General features: G+C 35.0%; 2 protein-coding genes across 2 annotated transcripts; both read right to left on the bottom strand.

Moving 5' to 3' along the window:
• Positions 1-16316: 16316 nt before the first annotated feature.
• LOC110694599 lies at positions 16317-17442 on the bottom strand. The gene is made up of 2 exons (XM_021871764.1): positions 16571-17442; positions 16317-16485 (listed from the first exon to the last, which is right to left on the bottom strand). The coding sequence occupies exons 1-2, from the start codon at positions 17440-17442 to the stop codon at positions 16317-16319; spliced, it is 1041 nt and encodes a 346-aa protein (XP_021727456.1).
• Positions 17443-17802: 360 nt separating this feature from the next.
• Positions 17803-18948, bottom strand: LOC110694598. Its single transcript, XM_021871763.1, has 2 exons — positions 18675-18948; positions 17803-18446 (listed from the first exon to the last, which is right to left on the bottom strand). Exons 1-2 carry the CDS (start codon positions 18946-18948, stop codon positions 17803-17805), a joined length of 918 nt encoding a protein of 305 aa, XP_021727455.1.
• Between the last annotated feature and the right edge of the window lie 5788 nt (positions 18949-24736).

The raw sequence follows: 24736 nt of genomic DNA, 5'->3' as shown, positions 1-24736 counted from the left end.
CCCCGGTGAGCGGCTGATCACTAACCTAGGTCGTATCGTGTGCTTCCGTGGTGCCATTTCAAAAAAGAATAAAGTAAAGAGAAAATTAAGAGTAAGAGAACCGACAGTTACCTGAACGAGTGACGATTGATGAAGTCTGAAAATCCTTTGCAGTCGGCTTGTCAGAGCAGGCAGTAGGCAGAAAGGGTCCAAAATGTCAGAGCAAGTTCAGGGGTCCGAATGTTCTCTCACAAAGTTTTCAAGTGTGAAAATGACCGAAGTCAACACTCCTTTATATAGGCGAAGTAAGAAGGCGAAGGGTCACTTCCAGAATTCAAAATTTTGGCGGGAGAATCTCTCGGCCTCTCGCCGAGTGACACCTGTAGCAGGTCGTCGCCTGTTACAGAGCGACACCTGTCACAGGTAACACGTGACCAGTCACGTGCCACCTGTGAGGGGAAAATGATTAGGGGATTTTGCTCCCACCAATCGGAATGCGCCACGTGGGCCAATCAGGTCCTGGCAAGTGTCCCCCAATTGGACCTCTCAGGGCTTGCCACGTGGCACACGCTTATTTGTCCACCCTGGACTTATTATGTCATGACACGTGGCATACTCCATGCCTAATGGAGAAGCCGGTCACCTAGGCCCAACTTCCGAGGGAAGCCCAATCAGCCCAAGGTTAACCTAAACCTAGATTGGCACGTTTCCCGAGGTTATAAATACCTCCCTTAATCCTCATTAAGGGAGATTACGCAGATTACACACATTAAACACTCTCACCTAGAGAGACCCAATCACTTTAATTTCCGGCATTAATTACTCCTTAATCAAGTACTAACTTGACCGTCGGAGGCGGATCTCCAATCATCCGGAGCATCCGTTTGTTTTGCAGGTACAGGCGTCCGGTTCCAGTCTCGGAATTGTAACTCTCCCGCAGGACATCAGAAAACCCTGAAACAACAGTCATCTCACCCCAAGGAAAGTGGAATGCGTTGGTGGTGTCCCAAAAGAACTCCACTAAACCGCAAACCAAGAAACGCCTCGACTTCAAAGAATAGAGAGCCCGAATGGTCTGCAGCAAAGTAGTTAAACCACAAGACTCCCATAGCATGCATAACTCCTCGTTGTTGCATAAGTAGGAATCGTACAAATGTCCTATGGTATCGTTGCCTAAACCGTGCACACGAACTCGCTCGTCAGTCATCCTGAGCTGAACGTGCTCGAAAATATGGAACAGGGGCGCGAAGTATAATGTGATCCCATCCCACTCAACGAACTCCCCAAGGCTAGTGGAAGTCCCCTCGCCGATGTCGACGGGCTCGTCCTCTCGGTGAGCCCCACGAGAGCGTGAGCTAGAACCACGTCATCGAGACATGCTAGTTATGAAAACAAACAGTAAATGAAAGGTTTCATAGTATCTAAGGTTTGCCAAGCCACATGATACTATGTTCGAAAAAACAGAGTACGTATTACTAAAACAAAGTAGGTTTTTTATTCGAGCAAAAATAGTATTTCCAAGCAATCAAACAATTTCTTGCAATACTATGATAAATATTGTGACAAGTTGAGCATGAATAGCTAGCAAGAACATGAAGAACAAGTCACATTGTTCTCACGAACTCAAAGAGCCCAACAATGGCAAAACGTTCGTTTCTTCACCAAATTGAGTCAAACAAGTCTCAAAACACTCGTAAGGTGATATACAAGCATAAGCAAGCAATTTCTTGGCAAGAAATTTTATGAACAAAGCAAAATAAGTTTCGAATTTTTCGAAAATTCGCAAATAAAACACACAAAATTCCTCCAAACCGAGAGGAGTTGGGGCAAAACTTACATGGACCGGCAAACTAGACATCAAGATCTTTGATTCGCAATAAATTTGAGCAAATTTGGTTGATAAACAAGCAAGAATGAATAATTTGAAGTTTTGAGCGAAACCGAGCAAGAAATAAAGCAGCGAAGAAAATGAGAAAGAAAGGGGGTTTATTCCAAAAACCCGACTCCATCGCGCCGCGACAGAGTTGGCGCACCGACAGAGTTGGCGCGCTGCGATAACACGTGGCAGTGTACATACGTTGGTTCTCTCTTCCTCAGGGATGCAATTCTTAGGCATTATAAATGGTTATATGGACCTTGCACGGTAGTTTGGGTTCCTTTGTACGCCAGTTAGCCCTTATAAGCAAAATTGAGATGATTAGTAGTCATCTCGATTACAATTGCAATAAGTGATTTCCATGACGACGATCACCTCACTTAGCTTAAGCGCCTAAGTACTGGCTCATCATAAGCACCAAGGTATTGGTTCATAAGCAAGCACAAGCGCCAAAGTAACGGCTCATTACAAAATGCGTCAAGATACTAGCACAACAAGCAATCACAGCAAAATATATCAGCAAAGCACTAGCAAACTGAGGATCAAAAAGCGATGGTCTTTGATGATATTCCTAAGAATACTTTCAAAACAAAGCTAAAGATGGCTACAAGCAATGGTCTTCGACGATGTCCCAAGGTATAGAGGAGATTGTTTACAGCGGCGAGGTAATGTCGTGGGGAGGTACTTCCACGGGGAGGTACTGCCACAACCTTGAAGATAGCTACAAGCAGTGGTCTTTGACGATGTTCCCGAGGCAGTATGGAGGATTTTCACAAGCAAATGAAGATAGCGAGGCATTGTTACCTTCAGATGGGGTTCACAAGGCACTGTGGAAGTCGTCACAAAATGCAACAACAAAATTCGGCTTCTCCAAAGACGTGTACTCAACGGTGCAAGATACGCGTTTCTTAACTCTTATATCTATTTAACTAACGCTAGTTTTCAAGTATCGGCGTTACAAGAATGATTTAGGATCGCAGAACGTTCTGAATCATTCTCCGTCCCTATTGCTACTTTGACTTTTGTTTTCGAAACTTACGTTTCTCTAAACTCAGTCAAAGTGGGGGCTACTGTAGACACCTGATTGTGTCTCCCCCAAAACCAAACCTAGTGATGAATATTCTTCACGTCATTTGATTATCGAACAAAGTGAAATGTAAAAAGTCTTGTGATGCGGTCGTTTTAATAAAAATACTTCTTTCTATTTTTGAAATTATTTCTTTTCTTGATCTATTTATGGAAAATGTCAATTCCAACTTAGTTTGGTCCATGATAAGGGTCCAATAATAGTGTAGTTGGATTGAGCTCAAAAAGAGCTTTCCAATGATATATTATAAGCTCAATTCCGATGAATAATGAGGAAATTATGGCCAAAAGACTAAGTTGGGCCTAAAATTGTTTTATATGACCCAATGATCAAGTAGAGGGCCCATTAATTAATATTCCTAAAATTATTAGGATTGATTTTAATCTTCTAGAATAATCTAGAAGGTTATTTTGAATTCTAGTGGGATTAGGATTAATAATTATATCTTTTGGAAAATAAAGAATTTTATTTGGAATAAAACTAGTGTTTTTAAAAGGATTAAATCTGATTTTAAAAGATAAGTACGGACGTTAATTAGTCTAATTTAATTAGATTAAAGACTTTGCTAACGCATGAACCATTGCGAAACGACAGAGCCATCGCGTCACGATGGAGATGTCGCGCGCGCAATGAAACCATCGCGTCGCGATGAACCCTGTCACGCTGCGATGGGAGCAGTTTTACTCCGAATCAAATTCGATCTTTTTCTGATCATTTCGGGACCTTTTTCCTTATAAATAGGGTCGTACTTCCTCGTTTTAAATGATAAACAATCATCCAATTCTAATTCTCTTCTCTCTCCTAAGCGATAGCTTATTCTTTCTCTCTCTTTCTAAGCCTTCCTTTCCAAATAAGCGATATTGCTATTATTATGTTTTATTGGGAATATTATCATGATGATGATTTGTTGTTAATTGATATTATTATTATTGTTCGATCACCCCCTCTCTTGCAGGATTAAAGGGAATTTGTACTTATAATCACACTTAATTAGATAATTAAAATTTTTATTTAGGCTAATGTGATTTTAATTCAAGTGATAACTAATAATAGTTTTGTTTGTGCATTAATAATCAACCAACGTAGATTAAATATGCTTAGGATTAATTTATTGAATGTATGTTGATTGAAAAGCGCACATGAATATCATAAGAATTAAGTAGAGGCCGATTTCGAGCAAGTTTAATCTCTTTTAGGTTGGGTTTGTACCATCATCCCGGAATATCCCGTCATAGTTTCAGATCACTATGGAGTGAGTGATCTCTATGATCGTGAATGGGTTGTAACCTTAACACCCGTGAACGGTTCTCCGTGAACAGTTTACAAGTTTCTAAAACTTGTTGGCGAATCCTTATCTCTAGATTTCTTCTCTTTGGACGACGCCAATATATTCAACCAACATAGATTAAACAGGTTTAGGATTAATATATTGATTGTATGTTAGTCAGAAAGCGTACATGAATATAAGAAGAATAAAATAGAGGCCTATTTTAGGGCATGTTCAATCTCTTTTAGGTTGGATTTGTACCTTCATCCCCGAATATCCAGTCATGGTTCCAGACCACTATGGATTTAGCGATCTCTAAGATCGTGAATGGGTGTGACCTTCACCCCGTGAACGGTTTATAAGTTCTTAAAACTTGTTGGCGACTCTTTTGCTCTATCTTCCTTCCCTTTGGACGCCACCATGCTTAAGTGTATGATCACAATGGGGCTCAAGTGTAGAATGCTTGAAATTATTCCCTACAATAGGCCCATGTGAAGATCCAAGCATACAAATGAAAAAAACAGATGTTATTGTATAATACATTATTGTTAGATTCATTATAATATTTATTTCTATGATATAAGTTTTTAATGATTTTACTCAGGGTCGTCTTAAACATTCTTGGGGCCATGTTCTAATCCTAAAAATTGGGCCCTAACAAAAAATAACAGGTGCAATTTTAACTCATCCATGAGAATTATTTAGATTATCATAGTTAATACTAGATGAAACCCGTGCGATGCATGGTTTGTTTGAATTTTTTAAATAATTTTTTTATATATATGTTTATGTGCTAAAATTTATTATATATTTAGATAAAATTCCTGATATTAAAAGATAATATTTATTTTCTTTTTTTGAAAACTTATTTTATATTTAATTAATTGAAATTGGAAAATCTCATTCGCAAATTTTTCTTACGTGTCATTCAAATTATTTAATTCAAAAATAAACTAATAATCTCGTATTTAATTGGCTACTATTAAAATTTATTATCCTACGTTGCGCACTGGAAAATTAAGTCCTACGTGGCTCTGAAAAAACTCCCCTAATATATAAAATTTGATTACGTACTATAGTTGAACAACAACAATGAATTGAAGCCAAAAATATATATATTAAAAAAAAAAAAAAAAAAAAAAAAAAAAAAAAAAAAAAAACCAATAGTGCAACTAGAATAGAAAGACAGACAGAGTAACAAATTACAAACATATGCATATGCAATTAATAAATAAAAGTGAAAATAGGATAGAAACAACCTATTGGTTCAATTAGCAATTGTTCAAATGCCAAATATTGAAAACCCCATTGCCGCTTATCGTAATTACAGATTTACAGATATACAAGTTACCAATTTCTTTTACTTTCCACTTAAAAAATGTAAAATTAATTAAGCTCAAAGCAAATTATAGTATTACGAAGAAAAACGTAGTAAATAACACATACCTTACACTTCCTCATTGAAAGAATTTTGATTTTTAATTAAGTAATACATTTTTTTTTTGGGTGTATGGAAAAATTTGGATTTATTAGATACATATAACCAATTTAAGTATGAAGTATATGAAATTAATTTTTCTATTAGAAGCAATTCATAGATTCAGAAAATAATACTCCATACTCAAGTCAAAATTAATCAAAGAATCTATGACTTAAAATTTTTACCAGATCGTGGGAGTATTAATTGAAAACTTCAAATTTTTTTGGTAATGCGAGAATTAAGAGGGCTGCCCAGTTAATCTTCATGATTAACGAACTTTGTCAATCTTTGCAGCCACATCAGCTTCTTGCATTTGATGGAGTCCAGTCAGCAGCCTAGTCACATGTTGAAGAATACAACTTGGATGGAAATGGTTAACGGCTCCATCACTTGCTTTTTTACTTTGTCATTAGATGCATTTATTGTTGGTAGGTGGTACTACATTGACCATGCAAATATAAATCTTTGACTCATATTTCTTCCCAACCAAGCAACATTTCTTAATTACAAAGATTCATTAACAAAAAACTTGAGCGAGCGATTGAGAAAGTAACAATGATGAGGACAATCAACATCTCAGGTCCGAACTAATGGTGTAATCATATAAAATCATCCTGTAAATAATTTGAATTTGTATTATTAAAAAAGGTATTTTTGTTTGCATATAACATGAATAAAAAAAACCTATACAAAATGATTATTTGAAATATTTTGTAATCAATTATAATTAAAATGGACGATATTGAGAAATTGAGATTGATGAAGTTTGTAATATGTGAGTGTAGACATCTAAAAATGTCTCCCCAAAACCAAACCCGATGATGAACAACCTTTCACCGCCACTATTGGTTGGGTTTAGTATTTAATCCCGAGAGTGCTTAAAAAATCGTATTTTATTAAATCCATATTTTTGAACAGTCCATAAATTAGTCTTGATGTTTGGTAAAAGCATAGTTTTAATTTCAGCCCAAACTTATTAATTAATTTTTAGCCCAAGCCTTTTTATTTTATTGTTTTATTATTTATTTTTGGCCCAAACCCTTATTTATTTTTATTTAATTATTTTCTTATTTTAGCCTGAATAATAAAAAGTCAGAAAAGGCCCGAAATTATCAATCAGCACTTAAAATGCCGAAGGAAATTAGGGTTAAAAATGTATTTAGCCGGAAAAACAGGCTGGAATTTCCCGCGCCACGGTAGATACCTACCGTGTCACGGGAATCCTTCCCGTCTGACGGTGGGATTTCCCGTGACACGGGAGGTCTGCCGTGACACGAGACATTCCGTGTCTTTTCCGCGTAAACCCTTAACGCGTTTTTTATCCCGTTTTCTGAAAATTTCATGCGTCACACCAAAAATGTACCGTGTCACGGGAAAGTGTACCGTCTGACGGTGGATCTTCCCGTGTCACGGTACAGTTTGACCGTGTCAGGGGATACTTTTTTTAGGGTTTTTATCATTTTAGGGTTCCGTGTGCTCCCTCGGCACATTTTCCCTATAAATACCCCCTCATTTCTGATGAACGGGGCAACGAGTAATTCTCTGATTTAATTTTCTCTCTTCTATGCTTTAGCCTAAACACTAGCCTATCCTTTTTCTACTTCAAAATTCCTTCTTTAAGTACTCAAAGGAGTCCATACTTTACTCGTGATTCTATCCTTAAGCCAAGGCGTGAAAGGTAGAACTGTTTGAGGGTTTGGCCCCAAATCTACCTTACTTTATTTAATTTAATTTAATTATTGCTTTATTATTTTCTTGAAGTTACTAACTAGTTTATTATTTTGTAGTTGCAAACAAACAGAATCAAAGTAAGAGTCATGCTCCTTTTATTTTTATTATTTTTCTAACGATTTTATGTTGTTGGAATTGTGATTAAATTGGTTTTAATATTAATGTTATTCTATTATTGATCACCGTATTGCATGTTTAAAGGGAATATGTAATTGAAAATCACGCCTAATAAGATAATTTGGACAATCGGTTTAGGATCCTTTTAATCTTATTATTAATTGAAGTGATCACAAATATTTTAGAATTATGTGTGCATTAATGTTCCACCAATTTAGTTAAATAATAGTTTGGAGCGAATTGAATTATTGTTTGTATGCCTTTGAGATCACAGGAATGCTTTTCAATGTAAGAATCGATTAGAGGCCAATACGGGCGAATGTGACTCCATGACTCACTTCGTACCATCATCCCCGATCCTCCTTTCATGGTTCCGAACCATATGGAGTTAGTAATCTCATGGATTATGAATGGGGTGTAACCTTCACGGGTCAATCGTTGTTGCCTTCGTTGTCCCTTATTCGTGGTTGCCTTTTATGATCCGTGAACGGTTTACAAGTTCCTTAAAAACTTGTTGGCGGCTCCCTACTTTCCTTGTCCCTAATCGTATTATGTCAATTCCTACTTCCTATGAGTGCCAAGCATATTCACCACATGCTTTTAACGTAGGCGCACTTCAAACGACGCCTACAGTGAGAAAATGGTTATTTATTTTATTGTGGGAAAACAATTTCGACTAATATAGTATTTGGATGAGATTAAAATAATCACAAAATCAAGGGTATATGTAGCTAGCCCAGACGAAATAATTTGTGTGATATTATGTTCTAGTTAAATAAATAATTTATTGAATTTAAATATTAATTGTTAATAATTTGTACATATATATAATTGATTTGGTGTTATTATAGCTAAGAATTGATTAATTTTTTTAATCAAGGAATTAAATCCTTTAAATTTATTAAATATATATAATTTTAATGAACACCAAAACAATATATATAATTATCATAAACAAAATATATTATAATTTTCAGTGATTATGGAAAATGTACATGCAAATAAAAATTACCCATTTTTATATATTGTAAGTAAATGGACAACTATTAAAAAAAATTAAAATTGACGAAATTGAGAAAGTGTGAACGATGAAGTTTCTAATATGTGAAAATTTTGATTTTATAATTTGTTGTTTGGAAAACAATTTCTAGAGGAGAGAGTATTTAGATGGTGCTAATCACAAAATGAAGGGTATATGTAATAGCCCAGCTATACTGAACTCCGTGCTATTATGTTCGATTGCAAATATATATGTTGAATTTTAATATCAGTTGTAAATTGCACATTTATATAATTGATTTGTTGATAGTATAGGTAACATGTGATTAATCTTTTTAATCAAGGACTGGAATTCTTCTAAAAGGTTTCCCCTTATGTTCTTTCGGACAAAGTTGTTCTAAACTCTGATTAATAAAGCAGTAACTTCACTTATCTTTACAAAAAAAGTTGCAATGAACTACTGAATGGGGGGGGGGGGGGACGTGGGTAACGAATGGGTTTCAAGAATATTCTAACATGTTAAAATTTTAGAATGATTAATCTCTATGAAGATGTACTTTATGCTTAGACTAAATAACACAAATTTGTTCAAAAATGGTCTAATTCTTTGACACATTTCCAGCAGGTGTATAAATTGGTAGTAAGGAGTTGATTTAAAGAAAGGATGATAGTATGGATGATGGAAGTGAATATGGGGATGATCATCATACTGTTATTGATCTTGGGTCTGAAGAGGACTAGTTTAATTTGGTGATCAATATATGTCTTCTATCAACACAAACGAGACATTGGAAGATAGAAGTGAATATGTTGATGAGCACGACATTATTTAATTTTAGTTACAAATATACAATTACTATCATGCCATGAACAAATAAGCAAAAATACATTTCTTAAATGGATTAATAATCTTGTTGTACACGTTTTCGAAGTGATTTTGCATGTATCAAATATAAACTAATGATATACATTTATTTAGAACCACATTTTATAATTATTTAATTATTTTCAACTTGTCATAAAAGCCAAGATCATCTATTGGTTAAATAATGGACAAAAAAATCAAAGGGCGTATGATACCATGAGAGTACTCTTGTTACTTAAGTCTTCTTGTTGAAGTCATATTCTAATAAATGTTGAAGTCAAGAGTCAAAGTCATCATTGACATCATAGTCTTGCATGTTGAATTCAAACAAGCCTTGCATGTTGAACACAAACTACTCCTGCATGTTAAATTAAAGTCTTGCATGTCCAATACAAAGTTTTTGCATGTTTGAGGTGTAGACTATCCTTAAATGACCTACTCTATACTATGGAGTACATACTTGCTTCTTATGCATCACTAGTTTACTATCTATAATTTTTTAGCAAATTAAACAATGTATTAAAAATAACTTTTGATTAATTTACAAACATATACTTAACTTATGATTAATTTAAAAAATCATGTATTGATATCAATATTGAATTAGCTTTAGATATCATAATTGAAATTAGTTTTGTTGATTGTATTGCAATGAAATAATAAAATATAATTTAACTTATTAATTCAATTATATATATCATTACAAAGTCACAGTCACACAATAGTACAATACCATGTACGATTATATACATTTTAGGTGAAATTAGAGGATTGTTGAGTAAGGTAATAAGAAGATGTGCAACGAAATAAAAGGATCTTTACCAAAATGACTATTTATGAATTTTACTTCCAAAACTAGGTACATTCTTATCTTGAATAGAAATTACCCTCTTTGTTAATTTATTTTCCTTTGAATCGATTTGCTTCAATTATCTTATTATTTTACTTATAAGTTTTTTTGGGTTTCAATTATTTGAAAAATTCTAAACCCCACTTTATAATATCTCATTAATTTAGGATGCAACAATATTTTATTTATTTTATGTAAAACAAAACATTATTTCAATTATTTAAAGTCAGCCAAAAAAAATCATCCTTTTTTTCTGAAATTAATTTAGCTAGCTTAAAATTCAAAAAATAAAATCCAAGAACCTGAACCAAGCAAGCTGTTTTTTTTTTATTTTTTTTATATAAAATTAATTTATCTATCTAGTTTTGGAATTAATATACATAAATGGTCATTTTGGTAAAGGTCAGAAATCATAAGTGTTGTTCAATAACACTGTTTAAACACATGAACCCACCATTATACATCAAAAATTCGCATTTTTGCAATTTATTATTACATGTAAAGACACACTCATTCAAAGATGAGTTCCTCAAGCTCAAGCCCTTCATACGCGACTCATTTGACCTACGCACATGGTGTGCACGCTAGAATGCAATAGTTTGTAGAGGTCATAATATCGGTAAACGTTTCTATAGTTGTCCCTTTTGGAAGGTAATACATGCTACGATTTTTCAAATTATGTAAGATAATTATAATTTTCTGAATAATCGTTTGATTCATTATTGTTTTTATTTTCCAGGATAGATCTAAGGATTGTCGATTTTTTAAGTAGGAAGATGATTTACCAACAACCCTTATCGGAGCTCACAAACACATTATCATGTTTCAAAGGGAAAACGATACACTTACAAAGAAAAATGAGGAACTCGTAAGAGAATTACAAAGATTGGTAACTTTGGTTGAGAAGACTCGAATAAGGACCGCCAACTTGAGGGCAAGAAATAATTGTAGTAATAGTAATATTACTATTTGTAATTTTTATTTTGTTTATGTAAGCTATCCCTAATCACTCATAAAATGTAGTTTGTTTGATTTGATGTTTTCAAATTCAATAAAGTCATTTCAATTTGATTTCCCCTAATTTGAGAGATTGTTAAATTTTTTATATTCATATAATACATATATATAATATGGTGTTATGTCTTTTCATCTATTTCAAACTCTTATTTTATTAGTTTATGTGACTTAATAAATTGCACAAAGTAAGTACATTGTACAAGAAATCTTGAAAGAAAATAGTGCAAATAAACAAGTTAGTCCTAATCATGAAGTCTCGACTCATGAGTCACGAACATCAAAATGAAATTTGATGTGAAGTTTGTAATTCAATAAAGTCATTTCAGTTTGATTTTAATAATTCATTGTGTGAATCCACATTTTTAAAGCTTCATATAAAAAAATTTTAAAAAAAAAAAAAAAAAAAACCTATTGTGGAATTAGATCTTTTCATGTTTTTCAAATATAAACTTCATATTTGATCAGTTAAAGTGACTTAATCATTGTACATAAATAAATTGTACATTAAATCCATAATAACTTAAACAAAAATGCATAAAAAACACATTCATTAATAACTATATTTTTTCTTTGAAAGAAAACATTCATTAATAACTAAAATAAAATACATGACTGATATGTAATAATATTAAATAGCGCGTGGATGTCCATTCTAGAATGTGAAGGATTAGATAAATGTCCAAACCTTTTTGTATTACTAAGTCTTTCCACATTCTATATTCTTTTCATGTAACTAGCTAGACCTTTCATTCGCCTAGAATTGTGTATATATATAGATGTACTCCCCATCAAAGTGTGTTCTCTGATATGTTGAGTTATACACTATTATTAGATTGATGAAGTTGAATGTATAATGTAATATCGCAACCTATAGTAATTGATTTGATATTATGTTTGAGTATTATTAATATTTAATGAAATTGTATTAAATTGTTAAAATAAATTTGATCATTAGACACATCTTAAGTTATTTTCTTATCATATTAACTATTATTTTTTTTAAAAAAAAAGAAGTCCTAAAGGACAATAAATTTCATTAATATAAGCCATATGGCATCTACAATTGACAATGAACGATAATGAAAACGAATTTCACAAAATCAAACAAGAATTAATAAGAATCCAAATACATAAATATAACAATTCGGCATATTCCCGATTCGTTGTCTCATACAACTTTTTGAGTGGATCCGTCGTCACTTCACAATTTTGTGAGAAAGTAAATTCTTGTGCTGATTCTGTAACCTGAATCCGAGTCATAATCAATAGTAGCCCCGCACAACCGGAGACCAAATTAAGCACAAATAAAACCTTGTCTTTCGAAGGAGTACGAAAAACCTTGTCTTTCGAAGGAAACCAAAAAATCTGTTAGTTGAGACGAACACTACGTATAAAAATATATTAAAGTACATGTCCCTATTTTCAAATACATCTTCAAATACATGTGCATTGGTAACAAGTATAAATAAATTATTTCGGGCCATAATATCACAGTCGAAGCACCATCCCAATGGCCCACATACTTCACAACTCTCAATTAGCTTTTTGAATGTATTTGGATTTTATATTAAAAAAGCTTTGTTTGAATGTGTTTGACTTTCATTTGATTCAATTAGTTTTGTTGAATGCATTTGACTTTTATTTTATTCTAAAAATCTTTGTTTGAATATGTTTGCCTTTGATTTGATTCAATTAGCTTAGTTGATACATTAAGCTTCCATTTGATTCAATTTGCTTTGTGGAATGCATTTTACTTTCATTAGATTCAATTAGCTTTGTTGAATGCATTTCACTTTCATTTGATTCAAAAAGCTTTGTTTGACTGTGTTTGATATTCATTTGATTCATCTAATGCATTTGACTTTCATTTGATTCAACTAGCTTTGTTATTTGACTTTCATTTGATTCAACTAGCTTTGTTATTTGACTTTCATTTGATTCAACTAGCTTTGTTATTTGACTTTCATTTTATTTAGAAAAGCTTTGATTGAAAAGTAACGTTTAACAAAACCTAAAAAGAAGTAGGTGATTGTATATTATTGAACTTACATGATACTATATTGTGGACCGAGTTTAATATTTTATTGAAAAGTAACGTGCAACAAGACCAAAAAAGAAGTAGATGATTGTAGATGGTATGTGCATTATAAAATATAAATTGTAGAATGAGTTTAATGTTTTAAATCTTTTTTTTCTTCTTAGTTCTTTTAATTTTCTCTCTATTCTGATTTATTCTCAATTCAAAATTTTGTCTCTCCTCTTTTTTCCCTTTTCTCAAAAGTTAACTTTTTTTAAAAGCAACCTTAAATGTTTACGTTACTTCCCTTCAATCTTTAAACTTCTTTGTCCTACTCCGGATATTTTCCAATTCGCCACCACTGTAGCATTCTCCATCGTCATCATCTTCATCGCAATCATGAATCTTGAGGTAGTTTAATTTAATATTTAATTTTTTTTGTGTTTTTGAATATGCATGAGAATGTTGTAAAATTGTTAATTTCTATCAATTTTGCATTTGTGATTCCAAATCTATCACGTTATTGATCAATAATTATTGTCTCTATGATGAATCAATATTACATTTAAGGTGGATATTCAAATTTTTAGAGTTAAAATAATTACAATTGAACTTGTGTATAATTGAACAATTTTGTACAAAATGAACATTTAGTACACTGAAAATGAACATCTAGTAAACTAAAAATGAATATTTAGTACACTAAAAGTGAACTATTAGTAGACTAAAAATGAACATATTTTAACGATTTATTTTAGCTTTATTTATATAAATTTATTAAATACAACGAATTTGAACCTATATGAATATATGAAATCATGTTCATTTTAATATATTAAATGCTCATAATATTATTTGGTGTGTGCATTTTTTTTTACGTTTTTTAATACTAAATTATCATTTATTTAATGTGTTCATATATTTTTATGAAATGTTTATTTTATTTTGTATGGTCTAGCTATTTTATGGTTGTATGATAAAAGTTCATTTCTAATATACTAAATATTCATTTTTTTTTTTTTGACATGTTCACTTTTTATTACTAAATGTTTGTGTTTTTTACACGTTCATTTTTTATTACTGAATATTCCTTTTTTTTTACTTTTTTTTTTTTACTAAATGTTCGTTTTTATGGTCGTGGTCTAGCAAATAAATGATCATATGATAATCATGTTCATTTTTAATAAATGTGCATTTTTGTATAACATGTTCACTTTTTAGTATTAAATGTTTATTTTTTGACATATTCATTTTTTATTATTAGATGTTCATTTTTTTTCATGTTTATATTTTTTTAATAAATGTTTATTTTATAGAGCGTGGAGTTAATTTGGGCGGGTCGCAAATATATTATCTGGGTTATTTGATTTAGGCCGCGCATTTGGGCCTTTTCTTATTACAGCTATAATAGCTACATTAGTATGCAGCTAAGACCCGATGGTCTTCAATGAGCCTGAGCCTAACCATTTAGTTTTCTTTGGGTTGCTCCCTTTGCAAAATTATCTCTTACCAAATGCCTAACAACTCAAAACAAAAAACATAAAATTTTCATTTTCAATTTCGTCATATCTACAATTACATTGAACCTAACATAAGGAAATAAGAAAATACCAAATTTATAATAAAAAAAATCAGATAAATATAACACCTCACAGATTTAACTACAATATTAATTTACATGTTGATTTATATATTACAATATTAATTTACATGTTGATTTACACAAATATTAATTTTACCCAATTACAATATGATTTTACATGTTGATTTATACAAATAAAGAAAGTAAATATACCTTGGAAGAATGTTGATTTACAAATAAAGAAAGTGAATTATATATTGTATCATATTAAAAATCTATTTTACCCAATTACAAGCAAAATGTACATGTTGATATATATAAATAAAGAAAGTAAATATACAAAGAAGTAAAGCCTCCTTCTTCCCAAATCATATTATGCCATTTGTGGGGCAATATACTTTGAACAATTTTGCAACAATAAATGAGTTGTGGGGCAATTTTTTCCAAGTTTCTTTGACTAGCTAACGGAAGAATATGATTGTTGTAAGATGTGAAGTCCAACAAGGCAAAGGCATGTGCCATGAAGTCCAACAAGGCAAGGACATGCTGATGTGGATTCTACTCATCTGGTGGAAATGACAATCTCATCCTCAACGAACTAAGGTGAAATACCAGAAATACCCTAAAATTGACAAAGTTTGTCAATCATGAAGATAAACTTGGAATTCCTCGAGAAGTAATGGGTGATTAGTAATGGAGAGTTATTAAGATGAAAAATTTATGTATGGGAATTGCAAATTGACCAGGATTATTAATGGAGTAGATGGCTTCGGAGAATTAATTGTATACGGATCTCTTGACTGTTGCAAATAGAATTTGATTTTTTTTTAAATAGCAAAACAAGGTTAAACCACGTGCAATGCACGGATGTTGAATAATTATAATAAAAATATAAGGAGTAATAATTTTACAAAAAATAAATAAATCGTTTGACCAATTATAAAAACGCATAAAATATATTAAAAACTGCAAACATATAATAAAAAATGTTTATATATGTAATAGTTATATAATGCAAGTTGATATTTTAGGAAGTTTACTTTAGAATTATATAAAATAAAAGTCATAATCTAGATGCAAAACAATAATTTATTTTTAGAAAGTAATTTTGGCGGGAATTTTTTTTATAATATATTGTCAAGTGTCTCATTAGATTCTTCTTCTTCAAAAAAAAGTGTCTGATTAGATTCGCTTTTAGTAATATGTAATGTAATTGATTGATTGGGCTCCAATGAAATTGGGCCCTCAATTTTGGGGCCCTGTGTTAAGGGTCTGTTTGCACAGGCCTTAGCCGGCCTGGTTTTACTAACATATAATTAGATAAATTAATGGTCAAAGGTATGTCTTGACATGTGCGTTTGGTTAAAGTGTAACACTCATTAAACTACATTAGAGTAATTAATCTCGTACACATCAAAGTGTTTCTTTGAAATTTGTAAACTAATTGTTTCAAACAGTACAAATATCACCATCTTTCATAGCTTGGCCTACTTCCTCATCATCAAACTTCTTCGACATCGCTTGCGCCTTACAACCATAGAAATACAATACCATAGTAACCCACTTCACCAAACTACCCAAGCAAACCAATACAACAACAATTGCAGTAACTACAACTCTAAAAGTCACAAAGTTACACATTCTGGCTAGCAGAATGGGCAGCCTCAGAGCAACAATATATACAAAGAATATAAGCATCAAACTGGAACCCGGTTCGCTTGCAGTGCTTTCGATAGTAAGCTGATATCTCTAGTGCATCGAGCCCGGTTTCTCCCTCTAACACAGATATCACTATAGCCATGTTCCACAAAGCACTCCAATCAAGATACTTGTACAACAGAGCCAAAGCAATAAGTGTATGAAACAATATTGACAGTATGTTTACATAAATATTATTTTGTATGACAGAATCATATCTGTAATCCGAAAAAGAATAGTCGAATCCAGTCGTAATTATAGAGTGATTTGCTACTGCCCAAATTAGACCAAAAAGATTAGAAGCTGAAAATAACTGAACCCAAAGAGAGGTAATAAAAGGACCTTTGAAGTTGTTTTTCTGGTAAAAAGTTTCCTTCAAATTAGCTGATTCTGTATTTCCTGCATCTACAACTTTTGCAGAAATATTTATGACTATGGTCAAGCTAAAGAGCTCTAGCAGAGGGAGGAAGATCAAATAAAAGGGTACGAGCTCAAAAACTATACGAAATGTTTCTCTTTTTGATTCATTTTCATCAGTGGTGCTGAAAAGACTAATGTTTTCATCACTATCAAAGCCGATATCATAGGACATGGAAAATGGTACTAAGAATCTTAATATAGCATCAGTTGCTTCAGAAATCTGAATCTCAAAGAAAACTATGAAAGAAAAGAAAGGTAAAATAGATAGAATCATGAAGGACATAAATTTAGTGTTACTTGTAAAGTTTTTGACAGCAGACTTCAGAATCTCAAAGGACTTCAGCTGCTTGACATTCAGGAATTTCAATCTTTGCCTTTCATTACGAAACTCGAGTTGTTGTATTTCTTCTCCTTCTTCCTGAGATTGTAGTAAAGCTTGTTTGAATCTAGGATCCATGGATGCTTCTTCTGAACTTAAAATTTTTTATTCTTCAACACACACACTAGTTCCTTAGGAAATTAAGGAGCTACTTTTTAATAAAGTATTATTGGTTTACCAAGTTGATCTAAAACTAATTAGTGGGCTATTGACTTAAAAAAAAAAAAGTCAGAAGTCGTCCACTATACTATGAAAAGAAAAAATCAAATCAAAGGATGATAAGATATAGTTCAGAAAAAAGATATGTATCACTTCACAAGAAATGTCTTTTTTATAGAAGTCAAAATTGCTTTTAATCGCGGTTTAATTTCACAATAATAATCTAGCTGTCACATTACAAGTTATGTAACAAATTAAATTTTTATTTCGATTTGAAAATTAAGGTAAATCAGCGGCATTTACTGATTTCTCTAGCTTATTATGATCATCAACCTTCTTTCCCATAATTTGTTGCTTGCAATAATAATAATATAGCAAAAATGCAACCCACTTCACTAAATTCCCCACTAAAACCAACACTATAACTATACAAGTGATCCAAAGATCAGCAAGATTTTCATCATATGATCTGGCATACAAACAGAGAAGCCTCAGGACATGACCAAACACGAAGAATCCGGGCATCAGTTGGAACCCGATTTTCTTGCAATGCTTGCCATAGTAATTTGACATTCCAAATGCCGCGATCCCAGTTTGTTCTCCCATGACAGAAATCACCATACTCATGTTCCATAATGCACTCCACTCTAAGTACTTATACAGCAAACCAAAGAATATCACTGAATGAACTGTTATAGACAGTATAGGTAAATTCAACCCTGAGTTTATAAAATCGAAATAATTGGAACTGCTTAACACAAGAAAGTGATTTGAAACGGCCCATAAAATGCCTAATAAAGTCATAGTCAACATCAAATGAACACAAATATATGTAACGAAAGCACCCTTTAAGTCTATTTTGAGGGGATAAAGCATTTCTTTAAAACTCAGAGTTGCTGGTTTATCTGTTGCATCAAGTTTTGCTGCAATTTTCAGGGTTAAAATCATGGTAAAGAACTCTAAAAGAGGGTAAAGAAATAGGTAAAACAGAAAAGGTTGGAGTAAATTCAATAACAACTCTCTTATTTCACTATTATAGCTTGAAAGACTTTAAAAATTATTATGTGATATAGCTAGTTCCTCTGCATCATCTGGAAGTGGATTTAGTCCTCGCCCTCCTTGGGCATCATCATCATCATCGGTCAAACTACTGAAAACATAGTTGTAATCGAAGGAAGATGGTAGTGGTTTAAGAAAATTTGATATAGAGTCCATTTCTTCTGAGATTTTGATCTCATAAAAAACCATGAAAACAAACAAAGGTAAAATAGACAAAAATAATATGAGCATGAATTTAGTGTTACTTGTAATGATTTTCACAGCAGATTTCAGAATCTCTAAGGGTTTCCTTAGATGCATGATGGTTGGGATAGAGATCATTTTGCTGCATTCTGTTTCGAAACCTGAGTTCTTGTTCTTCTTCATGGGGTTGTATGCCTTGTAGCAAAGCTTGTGCACCTTGAGAAGTCATATAATTTATTTTCATTTTTATTTTTATTTTTAAGCTGGTGTATTTTGATGCTTATTTTAAAGTAAGCTAATCTAATATCATATAATAACTAATATATAAAGCTAAACTTTTATCCAAGCGACGAGATATCGACATTTGGCGTTCCAACTTTTCGCCAAGTGTCGCGCCACATAGGATAGAGTTATATAGAATTCAATTTGTAGGATAAAAAAAGTTAATTTAAAATTCTATTTTCAATCAAATTTGGATAGAATTTTAGGATAAAATTGTTAATTTAGAGTTTTATTTTTGATAAAGTACCAATATTTCATATGTACAAATTAAATTATAATTTTATTAAAAAAAATTATAACACTCATAAATTATCATATAAATTTATTTTTTGTATCATAGTATTTTTTGGAGCGAAGGAATTAGCACCACATCCATTATTTATAATATATTCTAATCAATTTAAACAATATACTTTACAATCTAATATAATTTTATTACTCTATGTAGACCTTTCAATCGGGGCGGGTCACGAGTCATTTCGGACAGGGTCATTATTTCAGGTTACGGGTCAAGAAATGTTTAAATCATCATAAAAACACATCAAATTCTAACTAATTTTGTATCAATGATATGTTTTAAAATTTGACATATAGATTAAAAATTTATCTTAAAATTCAATAAACAACCCGGGCATCGCACGGGCACGAAATAGCGACACTTGGCGTTCCAACTTTTTGCCAAGTGTCGCGCCACGTAGGATAAAGTTATATAAAATTCAATTTGTAGGATAAAAAAGTTAATTTAGAATTCTATTTTCAATCAAATTTGGATAGAATCTTAGGATAAAATTGTTAATTTAGAGTTTTATTTTCGATAAAGTACTAATATTTCGTATGTATAAATTCAATTATAATTTTATTAAAAAAAAATTATGACACTCATAAATTACCATATAAATTTTTTTTTTATCATAGTATTTTTTTGGAGCTAAGGAATTAGCTTAAAATGCACCACATCCATTATTTATAATATATTCTAATCAATTAAAACAATATACTTTACGATATAATATAATTTTATTACTGTGTGTAGACCTGTCAATCGGGTCGGGTCACGAGTCATTTCGAACAGGGTCTGATTAGGGGATTTTGCTCCTACCAATCGGAATGCGCCACGTGGGCCAATCAGGTCCTGCCAAGTGTCCCCCAGTTGGAACTGTCATGGCTTTCCACGTGGCACACGCTTATTCGTCCACCTTGGACCTATTATGTCATGACACGTGGCATACTCCATGCCTAATGGAGAAACCGGCCACCCAGGCCCAACTTCTGGGGGAAGCCCAATCAGCCCTAGGTTAACCTAAACCTAGGATTAGCACGTTTCCCAAGGTTATAAATACCTCCCTTAATCCTCATTAAGGGAGATTACATTAATTACAGAGATAATAGGCTGATCACGCTAACAAAGCAGATTACGCTAAAAGCTCACATTAAACACTCTCACCTAGAGAGACCCAATCACTTTAATTTCCGCATTAATTACTCCTTAATCAAGTACTAACTTGACCGTTGGAGGCGGAGCTCCCACCACCAGGAGTCTCCGTTGTTTTGCAGGTACAGGCGTCCGGTTCCAGTCTCGGAATTGTAACTCTCCCGCAGGACATCAGAAAACCCCGAAACATTTGGCGTCGTCTGTGGGGAGAGTACTTCTGAGATGGCATCCAAGTCTGTACCGACTCCTGAAGAGAGGCGTCCCCTAGACGACCCTCAAGTTCAGTCGGACCACGATACTGAGAGTGAATTTGAAGTTGAAGCTCACACAGCTTCAGACGGGACCCTAAGGGCCCGACGTACCCGTCATACCGAAAGGAGGGAACGGGAACATCTTCATACAGGAAGCGAGCCAGCAGGCGCACCGCCTGTTCGGCAGCAGCCGACTGATGGATCTTCTCCCATCACAAGAAACGAACTCATGACCTTCATGAGGGACTTCAAGGGAGAAATTCAAGAGTTGATCAACAAGAAGCCGCCTGCTCTGGGCAAGGAGCAGTCGGCTAAGAAACCATCCTCTTCACAGAAGAGGAAGCCAGTTCAAGGGCGAGAGGCGACTCCTCATCCTAAATCTAGGAAGCGGGAGCCACCTGCCCTTGATTTCACAAAATACCGTTTTCCTACTCCAGGAAATAGGAAACCTGTTCGTCATATTCAGGCGGACGGGTCGAGGAAATCATACACAGACGCTCGGCTACTGCTAGAGCAGAAGAAGAGTGACCGATTGTCAGAGTCGGCCTCTACTTCAAACTTCCAAGACAGTCTGCGAAATACCTCAATGAGGCATACGCAGTCTTATCATGAGAGTCAGTCAGGCGGCACCTCCCGTCAGTCCGGCTTTCATAGCGACCAGGCGGTACCAAACTTACGGTTTGTGCCGCAACAACATTTTTTTTTACAGCCACCTCCGTTTGGTGGACCTGCAGCAAAAAATGTCCAACCTATGGACTGGAAGCTACGGTTGCTTAGACTTGGTGAACAGCCGTCGGCTTTCTCCAAGGAAATTACTGAAGCCGCTCAGCCGGCCAAAGTGAAAAATGTATTAGTAGGCGCCTATGACGGCACTATTAACCCAGAAGACCATCTTATGGCCTTCACCAACCTGATGTACCTTCAAGGGTTGGATGATCCCACCTGGTGCAAGTGTTTCCCAGCGACTCTCAAAGGAATCGCACAACAATGGTTCGGCAACCTGCCGACTGGTTGTGTAAATAGCTTCAGGACGCTTGCTTACTTATTCACCTCCAACTTCGCCATGAACATCCCTGCAAAGAAGACGACCCTTGATTTAGGAACAATTCAGCAGGGCGAGAAGGAGGGGCTTCGTTCTTACATCAGGCGTTTTAACCTGATGAGAATACAGATTCAAGGGTTACCGGATGAGGTAGCCTATACTGACTTTTTCAGAGGTCTCAAGGACGGGTCGACCTTCAAATTTGACTTGGTCCGAAAGAGGGTGGCGACTCTTCAAGAGGCCTTGATTGAAGCGGAAGCCTATATACAGGCGACTGATCTTTGTAGTACGGGAAGACAGTCGGACGGTAAAAGGTCCGACAAAAAAGAAGGACGACAGAAGCAGTCGTCCAACAAAGACGAGAAAAGAAAAGAGGTCTGGGCGGCTGATTCCTCTAAACAGCCGGCCCAGAAAAAGAAAAAAGAATTCATACCATACTCCCCAAAGTATGCGTTTAACAAGGATAACCAGTTTATCCTAAAAGAAATCAAGGGACGGATCTCAATTGAGAAGCCGGTCCCCATGAAGGGTTCTGCAAACAAACGGAACCAAGAAAAATTATGTGCTTATCATGATGATGTTGGTCATCACACCAATGACTGCATCAGTCTCATGCGGTATCTGGACCGCCTGGCTGAGCAAGGTGATCTTGACACTTATGTCAAGAAATCTACGGGGAACACTTCCTCAAAAAAGCAGTCGGCCAAAAAGAAACAACAGGCCGAAAGCTCCGATACAGATGATGCAGTCGTCTACACCATTGCAGGCGGCTTCTCAGGAGGCGGCCCCACTATTAGGGGCAACAAAGACAATATCAGCCGGTTAGATGTAAATTCCGTTCACCAAGAACGGCCGTCCAAATATTCATTTCCTAAGATTGTCATCACTGAAGAAGATCTAGGAGGGGTAAGAGGGCCGCATGACGACCCTATCGTTATTGAATGTAAAGTGGCCAACCAGAGAGTTGGCCGAATCCTCATAGATACCGGAAGCTCCTCAGATCTCATCAGTAGCAAATGTCTGTCGAAACTAAAATATCAGACTGATTGCATACATCCGGCCTCCCACCCTTTAGTAGGGTTTGGAGGAGGAGTCGTCCACCCAGTGGGACGAGTGGATTTACCCATCCGTCTGGGCGAAAAAGGGGAAGGACGACACATGGTAGTCCGGTTCCTGGTAGTAAAAGAACTCTCGGCCTACAACATGATTCTGGGACGACCAACCCTGAATAATTCCAAGGCTGTTATAATCCCATCTCTTATGTTGCTCAAGTTTGAGAGGGATAATGGAACAGTCGGGTCCCTAAGGAGAGATCAGAGGATGGCCCGAGAGTGCTATCTCTCAGATGTCAAGCCCACTGTTATGGCCACTGGGTCAAGTGGTGGAAAAACAGACCTTGACAATGTCAAGGAGAGTGCGCCTGTTCAAGAAGCAGGCGGCAAGAAGAGAAAGGCATCCCAGACAGGGGCCGCAAGAAAAGACAAAAAATAGAAATCATTGGCAGAGGAGCGGTCGGATGAATTCCGCCCTTAGCCGGCTGGTGAGCATACGGACTTGATCTTAGACGACTCACGTCCTGAGCGAACAGTCAAAGTTGGGACGAATGCTCTGAGAGACCTTGGTGACGACTTTCACAAACTATTGAAAGAATATAAGGACATCTTTGCATTCGAATTCCATGAAATGCCAGGCATTAGTCCTGATCTGGCGGTACATAAACTAGCCGTGGATCCGAAAAAGAAGCCGGTACGGCAGAAGAAGCGGAACCATGGCGAAGAAAGAAGTCAGGCGGCAGCCGCCAAAGTTAAAAAATTACTTGATGCAGGGTTCATTTGGCAATGTTACTTCCCAGACTGGGTTGCAAATGTGGTGCTTGTTAAAAAGCCGAATGGCACCTGGCGAATGTGTGTAGACTACACAGATTTAAACAAGGCGTGCCCCAAAGACAGTTACCCTCTGCCTAAAATTGATTACCTGGTCGACTCAACAGCCGGCCATGCTTTGATGAGCTTTATGGACGCCTACTCTGGTTTCCATCAAATTCCTTTATGGAAGAAAGATCAGGAGAAGACGGCCTTCGTCACTGATCAGGGGTTAAACTGTTACACTGTCATGCCGTTTGGTCTTAAGAATGCCCCGGCTACCTTCCAGCGAATGATAAACACTGTGTTCTTTGATCAGATTGGGAGAAACGTCGAGGCATACATTGATGATATGATTGTCAAAACTAAACTTCAGAAAGATCATCTGTCGGACCTCCGAGAAACTTTCGCCACACTCAGGCGGCACCATGTCATGCTCAATCCCAAGAAATGTGTCTTTGGAGTTGAGTCTGGGAAATTTCTCGGATTCCTTATCAATCAGAGAGGAATAGAGGCGAACCCTGAGAAGGTGCAGGCGGTCATTGACATGCAGTCGCCTCGTACCATCCGAGAGGTTCAGAAGTTAACAGGTTGTCTGGCGGCCTTGGGAAGATTTCTAAGCCGATCAGGCGACAAATGCCTATTCTTTTTCCAGGCAATTAAGAAAAAGGCAAGGTTTGAATGGGGGCCGGATGCTGAGGCCGCCTTCCAGAAATTGAAAGTTCACTTGCATTCCTTGCCGAGGCTGGTCAGCCCTTTGCCCAAAGAAGTACTCTACATGTACCTGGCCGTCTCTGATCATGCGTTAAGCGCTGTTCTCCTTGCTGAAAGAGACGGCTGTCAGCTCCCGGTCTACTTTGTCAGTCACGTACTGAAAAATGCCGAGTTGAGGTATCCCTTAGTGGAGAAATTTGGTCTTGCACTCTTCATGGCTGTTAAAAAATTGAAGCCCTACTTTTTGGCACATGCAGTCGTCGTGTATACAGACCAACCTATCAAGCGGCCACTGACCATCATGGAGTCGTCAGGCCGAATGATCAAATGGGCCATAGAAATTCAGAGCCTCGAAGTTACTTTCGAGCCTAGAAAAGCAGTGAAGGTG

The sequence above is a fragment of the Chenopodium quinoa genome, unplaced genomic scaffold (assembly GCF_001683475.1).
Source record: "Chenopodium quinoa cultivar QQ74 unplaced genomic scaffold, ASM168347v1, whole genome shotgun sequence".
Taxonomy (NCBI): Eukaryota; Viridiplantae; Streptophyta; class Magnoliopsida; order Caryophyllales; family Amaranthaceae; genus Chenopodium; species Chenopodium quinoa.
This window is presented reverse-complemented; position numbering and strand designations above follow the sequence as displayed.